The 13,097-nt window shown below is 39.5% G+C and overlaps 1 protein-coding gene across 1 annotated transcript in view; it reads left to right on the top strand.

Moving 5' to 3' along the window:
- Positions 1-13,097, top strand: part of NELL2 (neural EGFL like 2) — a 156,350-nt gene that overhangs the window by 105,654 nt on the left and 37,599 nt on the right. Inside the window, exons 14-15 of the mRNA XM_061361200.1 lie at positions 7,639-7,761; positions 10,343-10,438. Of these exons, the coding sequence (XP_061217184.1) occupies positions 7,639-7,761; positions 10,343-10,438 (219 nt within the window). The remainder of the gene's footprint in view (positions 1-7,638; positions 7,762-10,342; positions 10,439-13,097) is intronic.

Here is a 13,097-nt window from a genome sequence, read left to right as displayed (position 1 = left end):
CCTGTCCCCTGAGACAAATTACACAAGTGATGCACAATACAATTTCTCATCACCCGTTGACTGATGCTCAGCTTGTCCCTAAGCAGTGATTGACCCCTCCTGACCAACTCCCCCCAGTGTGTATACTGGACATGACATGCCGTGGTATGGAATACCCCTTTGGCCAGTTTGGTCAGGTGTCCTGTCTCTGCTTCCTCCCGTCTTCTTGCATCCCTTCTCACTGGTAGAGCATGAGAGACTGTAAGGCCCTTGATTAGGGTAAGTGCTACTCAGAAGCAACTAAAACGTCGGTGTTACCAGCATTGTTCTCAAACTAAAGCTGAAACACACCACTGTACCAGATATTAGGAAGAAAATTAACTGTATTCCAGCTAAAACCAGGTCCCCCTGTTATATCTTCCTGGTAGTACAACTAAGGCAAAGTCCTAGAGTTTTCTCATAATGTATATGAAAGGGAACACTGGATTTTGGCTGTATCCCAAAAAGGATTTTCTTCCTAAGGCTTCTGTAATGTTTTCTTTTTTTTCCTTTTTTTCATATCAACACCATGTATAGAATAAGCAAATAAGCTAATAGATAAAAGGGATTAGACATCTGGATGAGATGATGGCAGCTGTTCTCCCTGAAGAACAATTGACTAGTAATTACAGACAGAAACAGCATTTCAGCAAGCAGAATGGCTCTAAACAGACCTTGAAAATAGAACATGCACATGCCAGAACTATTTTTATTATCAACATAATTAAAAGAAAAAAAGTAGGAAAACTGTGGCTATAGATCTACAGAAATTATTGTTTAAGGCTGCACTGAAGAAAGAATTAAAAAATGAGGACCAAGGTCATCATGGATATATGGGAGTGGGTGAAGGTGAAAATCAACAGGATGAGTGGTGAATACAGACTGTTGTAGGATGATCTGGCCTTTCATATCCCCATCTTTGAATAGAGGACAACTGCTAGTGGTCATTAATTAATGACTTCAGCATTAACTAAGGTTAAACTGTGTGATGGTAACTCTAAGAGTAATTAAAACATGGGTTCCATTTTGCATTTGAATTAAGGAATATCTATAGAAGAATGAATTGGGGCATACCTGAATTGGGGCTGTTAATCCAAAAGTTTAGCATAAATATAGGGAAAACATAGAATCATAGGATTTTTTTAGGTTGAAAATGACCTTTAAGACTATTGAGTTCAACTGCTAACCTAACACTGCCAAGTCCACCACTACACCATGTCTCTAAGTGACACATCAATGCATCTGTTAAATACTGTCAGGGATGGTGACTCCGCCACTTCCTTGGGCAGCCTGTTTCAATGCTTGACAGCCATTTCAGTGAAGAAATCTTACCTAATATCCAATATAAACCTGCTCTAGTGCAGCTTGATGCCATTTCCTCTTGTCCTACTGCTTGTTACTTGGGAGAAGAGGCTGATACCCAGCTTACTGTAACCTCCTATTAGGTAGTAGTAGAGAGTGATAAAGTGCTCCCAAGTTTCCTTTTCTCCAGGCTAAACAACCCCAGTTCCCTCAGTAGCTTCTCGTAAGACTTGTGCTCTACAACATTCACCAGCTCGTTGCCCCTCTTTGGATGCACTCCAGCAAATAGCATAATTCAATAAATTTACAGCATTTGCTCTTTAAAGTTGGTGTGCCTATACTGAGACTTCAAGTAACCCTGCCAATTAGGGTTTAAACTATCTAATATGAAGTCTTAAAGAAATTAACCATCTGTCATTTCCCAAATGATCTTAATGGAATAAGTCTTCTAAACTACCCATATAATTACTACTAATTTTTGTCTTGTACATGAATGGTATGAGCTTTAATTAAGATAAACTACAAGTGGGCATTTAAGTGTGTCGGCTATTGATAATTCAGGTAACTCTTATCTGTTGTCACTGCCATGTCGGATGGTCAGATTGGCACCATGGTTCTACAGATCTATACCTAATCAATGGCGAGGAGACAGGAGGCCAAAAGCAATTGGAGTTCAAGACTGCAAAGACCTCAAAAGGAGAAAATAGCTAATATAGTATCTTTATTTAAATTATTTTCATTTAATCCCGATTCACTGAGAAATTAGCATCCGTTGCATTGTGTTGCAAGATTACAGTTGGAGGAGTGTCTTTTGTTTTCATTTTGGGGAACTTTTATGCATTTCTGTGCCTTAAGTCTGTTGGCTCTTTTCCAATGGTGGTAGCGGATGATTCAGAAAAACTGCCAGCATGATGTTCTTTACCCATAAATAAAAGATGCAACTCAGTCATCGTTGCTTTTTGCTGTTAGATTGAATTGTGTTGGTTGTTGGTTTTTTTCTTTGATATTTGCAGAATTTGCTCAAGGCAAATATTGGGAAGGCTTGCAATATGCAAGTAGGAAATATATGGGCTTTTGTTGTTTATTTTTAATCATGAAAAACACAGCAGGAAGGTTAGGGGCTGATGTGAATGTGGCACAGTGCTAAGGTAACAAGGAGGAGGCAGGTGGCACACCTTGTGGGCAGCACATTAAATTTTACTGAGTTCTGGAATAATCCCTACACAGATAATGAACTTCGTAAGATTGATCTGCAGCTGTCACTGCATTGACATATATCACAGGATCTAGTGGGTTCCTATCAATGTATGCCAGCATTCTTTTTTCCCTAGGATGCAGTAGTTCACCCTAGATACCCTTCTGAAATAACAACATTTTTGTCAAGCAAACTATATGGAATATTCTGGAGTATGATTTCAAAACTGAAGTAAAATAAAGTACATCACCCTTACTGTATGTGCATATACATATGTATTTGTGTATGTGTAACAGTTGATTTGCTGCACACCCAAATGTGCATAGGTGAAATAATTATGTTGCCACATATTTTTTTTGCATCTCTAAGTCATTTATGTCACAACAGTTATTTAACGGAATAGTCGTATTCACTTACTGTTACTGTTGTTACTAACATGGAGCAAATTTTGGAGTTGACAAGTTTTTTCTATTGAGAAAGACCTTATTCCAGAGATAGCTTAGTCAGTATGAATACTGTATTTAGACCTTTGGTTGATTCCCAGAACAGAGATTTTATTAATTTTTAACACTGCTGACCATAGAGTCCTGAACAGTGTAAAATGGAATTTAGATATATTAGATAATAAGGTTTTAGAAGTAATCATTGAAACTAGTACATTTGGTCTTTATAGAAATGTTTAGGCAAATTCAGGTTTGTTAATCATTAAAATCTCTCTGCAAAAGTAATTTTTATTTCTTTGCCTCTGTAATACTATTGTATCTGGTCTCTCCGCATCTTCATTATGGTGTCCAGTGAAATAATATAGAATTTTGTTAAATGTGTTTCACATAATTTCTAAAGATGCTTGAAAAAATGACCTCAGCATTCTTCTTGCAGTATCAGAAATACGTTTGGCCAGTGCTGACACTTATGAATAAAGCAAATAATTTTTATATACTGGTTTTTGAACTTAAAATTGTATTAATGGCTCTCTTTAAGAGATTCTTCTATGAATAGCTTTTTTGCTCCTTTGTAATGCATGGTCCTACCTGCTTCTACAGTTCCGATTTTGATATATAAGATTGCCGAACTCAGTCTCTGCAGTGTGTTCCTTATTTAAGGTGACTTGGCAAGTGATTGATTAAAAAAGCAATCAAAGTGATAAGCATGAATTAATGGAAGAACTACCAAAGAAGCACCACCCTTATTATTATAAATAAGTATTTCTATTTTTAATGAAACTAGACAGTCCAACTTGCTACTAATAGAGAATTCTGGAAGAAGTCACTTCTGATGGTCTCCTTAAATTGCTGTGGATAGTGTGCCATATGCTGGAAGAGTGAATGTAGTAAGATCCTTTGTGTACAGGATTTTTTCGAGTGTAGTTTAACCATTTGTAATTAGTCCATAAAAGAGCCAGGCCTGCAGTGTAGGGTGACTGCTCTGTTAGGTGCCTCTGTGGGAGTGAATATGAAGTGTTTATGTTTAGATGGTTTTAAGTGTGTTATTGGAGCTAAGATCAGATAATATAGACTGACAAATCCACATGTACTGTAAAACATCCTGATTCTTTTTTTGCTGATTTTTTTCCATTCCTATAATTTTGAAATCTCTGCTTCCTTCATTGAATCACAAAATTTCCACTCGATCCAAGGCATTTTCCTCCTAAAAAATGACATGTAAACTTCAATCCAAGAATCAGTTATCAGATCTATGAATTTTTAATGAGTTGCTACTCTTTGATTTAAATAAAAATAGACCTGAAGTTTGAGCAGATAACCACAGAAGCAGAAGAGCTGTCTGTTTTCATAGTTTGGATTATGTGCTCGAGCCTCCTGAATTGTTAGCAAGCCTCTTCTGTGAACTTTCTTACAGGAGGATAAGATACTGAAGGTTCTTATGTAGAGTAGGAAACCAAGCATATTATCTTTGATTCAAGCCCCATTACTTAGCTGATGGAAAATTAATTTTGTTGATACTGTACACTTTAAGAAAAATCCATCTTAAAGACTCAGTAGTTTTTCTTATACCAGAGAGTAATAGGAAGGCACACTCAGGTGTGACATTCATCTTTTTATATGGAGGACATACATCTGTGCAAATGGTCTTCAAGACCCTGGTAATGAAAGGTATTATAAATATGGTTAATACCTTGGACTAGAATACCAATGGCAAGTTTTCTTGGCATTGAGGCCAGAGCACTTTCCCTACTTGTGGGTGCCTTGATAGGCTTTCAGAGCTGCTCCAGCCATGTGCATAGAGGTGTTCCTCTTAGCGTGACAGCCTGTGATCGCCTGCTTTCCTCTAATATACTCTTGTCTATAGTAAAGAGCTGCCATATGTGCCAGGGATGCTTTTGAATTCCTAAGGCATGGGGTGGATGACTACACTTACTCATTGAGGAAACTAAATACACTTAGTTTGTCAAATTCAGTGATTTGAGCTAAGTTTATCGGTATGATGTATTGTTGTATAGACACTTCCTTCTAACATACAGAGTTAATGGCGTTGCAAGAGTTTTTTTTTTTGCCTTGCTGAGTGCATGATGTTTCACACATTTCCATAGTTATTTTCCTGTTGTATGTTACTGCAGAAACTTTATAAATGAGAAAGTAATATATATTTAATACTTAAATATCATACCATATTTAAATAAGATCATAAGATTAACACAAACTGAGCAAGGCAGGATGTTATTACTGTACAGATAACACTTTTTGCCTATTTTTTATGGTCATCACTTTATTTTTGTTTTATTCTGTGGACTGATTTAGCATAAACACTGTTTCGGCCTCCACAAGAGATTTCACTGTATTAGGAGGTTGGAGTCAAATATTGTAATTGGCTTTTAAAAGTGCTGGATCATTTGGTGAACAATAACAATTTTAGTTATTCATGCTGAGAGCAAAGTAATTAAATCTCATGCTTCAGGGCACAGGTCTGAAGCCTGGGCTCTGCTGCATCCAGTGAGGGACTCAGCTTAGTAAATGGTACCCCTAGGCTGAGGATTGAGGGGGGTTTGCTGATGATGTCAGAGATACATAAATAATTGTTTAGAAGGGGGGATATTAGGTTAGTATTTAAAAAAACCCAGCCAAATAAATACTCAGCAACAACACCAAGAACAAACCCACAAAAAACCCCAAACATCTAAATCTAGGTAGTGTTAAAGATTGATTAGATACATCAGTGTGACCAGCAGGTCAAAGGAGGTGATCCTGCCCCTTTATTCTGCTCTCATGAGACCTCACTTGGTGTATTGTGTACAGTTCTGGTGTCCTCAACATAAAAAGGACATGGATCTGTTGGAACAAGTCCAGAGGAGGCCACGAGAAAGATCAGGGGACTGGAGCACCTCCCATATGAAGACAGGCTGAGAAAGTTGGGGCTGCTCAGCCTGGAGAAGAGAAGGCTGCGTGGAGACCTCATAGCAGCCTTCCAGTGTCTGAAAGGGGCCTATAGGGATGCTGGGGAGGGACTCTTCATTAGGGACTGTAGTGATAGGACAAGGGGTAATGGGTTCAAACTTAAACTGGGGAAGTTTAGATTGGATATAAGGAGGAAATTCTTTCTGTTAGGGTGGTGAGGCACTGGAATAGGTTGCCCAAGGAGGTTGTGAATGACTCCACCCCTCTCAGTGTTCAAGGCCAGGTTGGACGAGGCCTTGGGTGATATGGTTTAGAGTGAGGTGTCCCTGCCCATGGCACGGGGGTTGGAACTTGATGATCTTAAGGTCCTTTCCAACCCTAACTAGTCTATGATTCTACATTGTGGTGAATTTCCCCCCCTTTTAAACAATAAGTTCTTGCCATTACCAGAGGACAATTTATATCTGCTGATGGATTAGAGATGTGCCATTCTGTCAGTTTTATACTCTCACAGTTTATGGCAGGTATTGAAACAGCAAGTTGAATATTTCCACAGTGATTTGAAAATGTTAAGAAATTAATTTTCCTGACAAATCTGTGGTGTATGTGCAGACTTCTCTTTATTTATGAACGGGAGGATTCAGAACAGTGTGAAATACCCAAAATGGGGGAAGAAAGATGATCCAACTCCAGATTTGTGTCAGATAGCCAGAGCTGGCATGAGCTGCAATAATAAAATTTGCTAAATCTTGGGCAAAATGATTAGTATGAAAACCTCACATGAGGTTAGTCCATGTGTGCTGATTGAAATTAGGTGCCTTTATGTTCCAGAACCAGTTGCTTTTCCTGAAATTAAAATTTCAGGGCTCTGAATGATGAATACTGTTGATTTAAAGAAAATGCAAGGAATATTTCCAGATAATGGAAACATTTCATTTCAATGACTAAGATACTGCATATTGAAAATAGCAGAGCATTTCATGTAGCATTTTGAAATGATACTTTAGGGCATCTTATTTTGAAATCGCATTTTCCATTTCTTAAATACCACAAAGAGAAACATTAAAATGTTTAGTAACCTAAACACACGTTTTTGTTTGTTTGCTTCAGATTGAGCAGTGAATTGCAAACTTAACACAATTAACAAACTTAACACAAAAACATATTGTCCAGACTTTCCACTTACCCAAAAGGGGTATTTCCCAGTGTGTCTAAGTCTAGTCAACCTGAGTGAGGAGTCTCATCCATTGCACTCTGCTGCTGGGACATGCCGTACCAAAAGTCCCTTGAACAGCAGGCAGACCTTTGGTTTTTTTTTGGGGGGGTCATCTAAATAAAGTGCTGCATGTGCACTGAAGGGATGGGAAACACAGGCTATGTTTTGAAGTCCTGCCTTCTGCTAACTGTATCTTTTGCAGTTTGGAGCGTGTGTCTTGCACCATTAGTCAGCTTTCTGAAGGAAACCCCGTGAATCCTGCATAAGAGAAACCTGCATGAATAAATGATATAGTAGAACCAGCATATGGATTTTTAGTATGCTAGCTGGCTCTTCGGCAAATGTTTACAAGAACACTGTAGCCCACATAGAAAGTATAATGATGGTGGCTCCCGGTTAATGAAAGTGGAATTATGCTGCAGCATAGTTATCATATGCTAGTCATTGTCAATAACTACTGCTGTGTTTATCTCTTTTTAATATGGAAGCCTATGCAAAGCTTTAATTTTGTTGTGTTTTAAGAATTCAGGACCATCCCATTCTTTTTTCCTTTCTAGAGCATGACGAGTGTGTAACAAACCAGCACAACTGCGACGAAAATGCTCTCTGCTTCAACACTGTCGGTGGGCACAACTGTGTCTGCAAACCAGGTTACACGGGAAATGGTACCATCTGCAAAGGTAAGCTGCTGAAAACCCCAGGGCTCAGCAGTCTTTGTACTGCATGAGGTGCTTTGTCATAGTTGATACAAATCTGGGCACGTGCCTTGAAGAAGACAGACAAATTGCTAGGCTAGGCGTTTAGGTCCTGCCCCTATAAGAAGATCTTCACAGACAGATATAAAACAACTTTGCATTTGGCAGTGTTCACAGTAATTTGAGGATGATGCATACATAGATAGTATGCTCTAGAATTTGAAGTAATTATGTTTAATTTCTGTGTCAATTTAACAGTTTCTATACATGCTACACTATTCAAGAAAGCCCAAAGTTACCAACAAAGTTACAGCTGTGAAAGCACTGTCAGATCTACACTGTCATATCTACATTGTGTGTTGTCAATCACTTGCTATTTTTCTTGGATGAATTGAAATTTGTTTGGTGTGCTGTGCCTTTTTATTGTAAATGGGAGAAGCAGTGGGCATACATGCACAAACCCTTTGCTGCACGTGGGGTGGTGACTTGCTTTCTAATGTTCCCATTCACTGGCAAATGTTAGAAGTTATACTTCTAGTTTTAGAAAGGTGCTTACCCAGCGATACAGCGCTGCATTTATTTCCATTGCATTTCATATCAGAGGAGGTGATACTTAAGTACTTAGGCCCAAATCCTTGGAAATCCTCAGGCTCTGAGCATAGGATTTAGAGGATGCTTGAAAATAAAAGTAGTGTAGCTGCAGGGCAGTGGGCTCAGACACAAGAAGTGGTCCAGCTGCAGCAATAATATACCCAGTGTTCCTTGAAATTGTGCCTCAGTCCTATTGATCTGTTAGGTGTCAGAATCTAAGGGGATGGAGTTAACATGGGTAATATCCCATAAATACTTTTTGCTGCTGTGTATTATCAAAGCTAAGCAACCCACAATTTCTTTAATTGCTAAGCCTGATTAGATCTTAGTACTTAAATTCCCTCACCTGAGTAACAGTATGATTTTTCTAAATATTCCTAACATAAATGAGCACTTTGTAAAACAAAACCTGGTCTGCTTCCAGCCAAACTCATGGGTAGAGGGAGAGATGCCTGCAAATGTGTGCTTTTATGCTGGACTCTCTCCTCTTGGGAAAGGTAAAAATGTCTTAGCCTGAGAAGGCTGAAACCCAGAGCCACTCCTCTCAAAAGAGAGCTCTGCCAGTGCAGCTTACTCCTGTGCTGTGCTTGGGAGTATTCCTCAATCCTTCTGCTGGAGATGTGTCAGCCTACAAAAAGGTAATTGAGATTTTGGGTCAAAGAGAAGGTGCCTAACCTTAAAAGCAGTGCATTCAGCTCTTCTGTTCCCTGAATGAGCACTCTGAATGCAGGTGTGACATTTCAGAGGGCACCTGACTGTGCTGTGAAGGAGAAGCGCATCCCTTCCTCCTTTTTCAGTACAGAAAAGACAGTATGCAGGAGAAAGCTCTGAGACCATTTATCGCAATCTGAGAAATGTGCTTCTCTGCAGCCCTTGCTTGGATGCCAGTGCCCTTCAGAGAGACCTGGATGTGCCTCTTGTCCCCATGCCTTTGGCAGCTTTTCATGCATGGTGCTGCCAGCTGTGCTCCTGTGTACCGTGTCATCCCTCACCGGGGAGCTTAGGTGTCTCACTCAGTGCTGGGGATCTCACGCCACAAGGCTGGTGCCTGGAAACTGAGAGGTGGAAAGCTCAAATCGATAACACTCATATTCTCTCTCAGATGAGCCTTAAAACCTCATCAGTGGTGCTGTTTCACAGAGCAGCTTCAACCTGAAGCCTGGCATCTCCAGTGGCTGGTTTATAAGTGCAGGGCTAGACCAGTGCCCTGAAGCAACTCTTCGTGTTGGTGATGACCTACATCTGCCTAGTTTCACCTGCAGTTTCTTGTGACCAGAGAATTTCTGATTCTGTATCGCAGATGCAATCAGAGCACTTAACAGCAGCTGTGTTTTCTATCAGAATGATTACATTTCTTTGTCTGCTGAGGGGACTCTTTAAAGCTTACACATATTCACAGCTGTACCTGGAGAATGCTGCACCAGAATATGTAAGCACAGCTTCAGATTGCATCATGCCCAAGAAAAATCCAGGGATTGACTTAAAACTGTAAATAGCAAAAGTTTTAAACTTTTTCAGAATCCCTTGAGACAAAATTACGATTTTTATTGTTTCAATGTAATTGCTTAATCAAGGGATAAAGTACCCAGACAGCTCACTGTTCAGTTATGCCTATTATGCCCAGGCCTGTATTTGGGCAGCAGAGAAGACCATCACTGCCCTAGGAAGTGTCTGTTCCTAGGGAAGATGCTGCCTTTCACTGCTTCCCTGTGCATGAGAAGGAGCACATATGTAAGATGTTGTCTTCAGATGATTTACTCTAATCTCCTTCTGTAGCTTGTCAGACCATCTGGTCAGTGTGGCAGGGGGGGCATAAACCATCTCTTAATGACCTCCATCCTTAAGGAGAAGCCCGTCTCTGCACATATTACCGTATAGACTGCATTTCATGTCAGCCTGCCAGCGGCCCATGGCAACCTGTGTGGTTGCTGAGTGTAGTTCTGTTACCCATACATTGTCATTTTGTATTTTACAGCGTTTTGCAAAGACGGGTGTAGGAATGGAGGAGCCTGTATTGCTTCCAATGTGTGTGCCTGCCCACAAGGTTTCACTGGACTCAGCTGCGAAACTGGTAAGGTGATAACTGAAATTACGATGAAGGTAATCCAAGGAGGATGTTTGAGGTAATCCGAGAATAAAGGATTATTTAAACGTGTGCCCTGAAAGAGGAAGCTGCTACTAAAAAGTTACTCACTTTTCTTACATGCCTCCCAAGAGGCATATTGCAGCAGTTCTAATTAGAAGCACATGGACTGCAAAAACGAGAACATGAATAAAGACATCTTGGGTTTTGATGTTTCATAACTGATAAGCTTATTATAGACTTGCTTTTCACCTCAAATGGCCTTTAGTAGCTCCCATAAATCACTGATAATATGACATCCAGAAATAAATTCCAATAACTGATTAATTCTATGCTGTAAATTTGTGGCTGGCTCAGTAGCCCACCTTCCCTTCAACCTTATTTGAAGACTTCTGATTAACTCAGCCTTCTTTATTCAGTTTTAAGACAGGTTTCATTGTTCCTACTGCTTTTGCCTTCTTTCACAAGCATTCTTTTCTCTTCCTTCTATCCTTTAGAATGGCAATACTATAAAGTCTTGTTTTAGACCTTTGTTTTTTAAGTCTTGGATCTAGTAGAATTGTATTGCCCAGCAGAGTATGCAGAATGTTAATACTTAGCATCTTAAGTTCCTGTAAATAACTTCTCAAAGTTCAAAGGAATTGTTTCAGCACCTTTATTTATTGTTGCAGTATTTTTAAAGGCATTCTAACTGTGCATGCCTCCAGGAGGGAGAGAAAGCTTGCTTAGATTAATTGGCTTCAGTATGCCTAATAAAAGGGCAGTCTGCCACCTATGATTGACTGTTGCTGCGGTTCTATATTGCCTTCAATAAATCTTCCAAACAGAGGAAAGCAGGTCATTTGAGCAAGTATTGCTTTCATCTGACTTGTAAACATGTCCAGTTTAATGAAAAACACAGACTGATCTGAATTCTGTGTTATCTCGTGCATTGGAGGGGTGAGAAATGTGATTGTTTTCATTCGTCTGTATTTAAGCGGATATTACCACAGTGCACAAGGGGGATGCTGTGCGAAAAGCAGTATCCTGATTGTTCATCTGTTTTTTGAATAATGTCAAAAGAGCAAGTTTTCAAGTATTCCTGTCTGTTTCACAGACTGCAAATAATGTGGTACAAGATACCAAGGTCTCTTCAATGTAGCACTGTTGTGGTTTTGCTTGGAACAAATTGTGTGCTAAGATAATGTTCAAGTATTAAAACAGTTACTTTGTTTTAGTAATATTTGTCTTATATGCTCCTTGCAGCATTCTCTTGTTGTCAACTAAATATAATGTGTATAGTTTCAAGGCTCGCATTCATCTTTTCCAGCTTTATAACTCCTGCCTGAAAAGTGTAGGCTAGAAGCATATTTGCTTTACTCTCCTTGTATAGTCAATATTGACAGCCACTCTCAAAGAGAGATCTCACTGGCTTTTTGGAATTGTTCTTGGAAGTCTTCTCTCTGCTTTCTTCTTTAGAGGAGAATCCAGGGAAGCTGTTCCTGATTCAGAAAGTTCAGGCACCTTAAACTACCTAAAGGGTGGTGAGGCACTGGAATGGGTTGCCCAGGGAGGTTGTGAATGCTCCATCCCTGGTGGTGTTTAAGGCCAGGTTGGACAGAGCCTTGGGTGACATGGTTTAGTGTGAGGTGTCCCTGGGCAGGGGGGTTAGAACTGGATGATCTTAAGATCCTTTTCAATCCTAACTATTCTATGATTCTAAGTTAGCTTAAGTGCATTCAGCCCCAAATGTCCTTCACAAGCAGCTGGACTGCTGGCCTAACAGACTGTCCTTCCTGCCCCTCAGAAACATATAGAAGGGCGGGCAGAGACTGGACCAGATCTGATGCCTTTCTGAATAGCTGATCTCAGTATTTAACATAAGGTCCATAGCTAGTGATATCCCTATTATGATTTGCAGCCAGTTTGCCAGCCCCAAACTGGTTTCGTAGATCAGCTTTGGCAGGAGAAGTTTCTCTGTCCTGGTAGACCTCCACTGAACACCATATTTTTTCTTACTGGTGAAATAATTAATGCTAAAAATCGGCCACAGGGATATGGGTCTGGTTACTTCATTTGGATATTAATGTGCAGGAGTAGGATTGTAATCTACTTGAACATGGCTTTGAAACATACGGTCTGAAATGCTGTCAGTGTGGCAAATGGAAGGACTGTTCTGTCAATAAAGAGGAAAAGCTGGTTTGTTCTGAGATGGCATTGTCAGAAAAATGGGGCTGTATACAGCCATTAAAGAAAACCCAAGCTTCAGATAATACATATCACTCCCAGTGACTGCAGCAGAGTTTCCCAAAGGTACTTCTTGTTAGCCTTGAAGTGATTCAAGACATTCACACTACAAATAATTTATGCTGGAAGCTTTACCTTTTTGAAGAGTCACTGTATCTACAAAGGTGATGTAATCTTTTCTAGGCAGACATCTTTAGTTATGGATTGATGTAAAGCTGCCAAATCTATTTTTAAATCTCACGTTACTTACTTCTGTTTATGTTACATATATTTAAAATCTGCTTATTGAAGAATCTTGGCAATTTTGACTTGCCGTAAACATATATAGAAATATATGTTTTATTCAGCTGCTGAGCCTATGGATTAATTAACGGGAAATGGAATCCACAATATATTTGAATAACCTAGAAAATACAGTTAC

The sequence above is a fragment of the Neopsephotus bourkii genome, unplaced genomic scaffold (genome assembly GCF_033783945.1).
Source record: "Neopsephotus bourkii isolate Nb327-2 ecotype Australia unplaced genomic scaffold, CSIRO-AGI_Nbou_v1 NB_1053, whole genome shotgun sequence".
NCBI classification, from domain to species: Eukaryota; Metazoa; Chordata; class Aves; order Psittaciformes; family Psittacidae; genus Neopsephotus; species Neopsephotus bourkii.
Note: the sequence above shows the minus strand (reverse complement) of the source record. Positions and strands in the feature narration are given on the sequence as shown.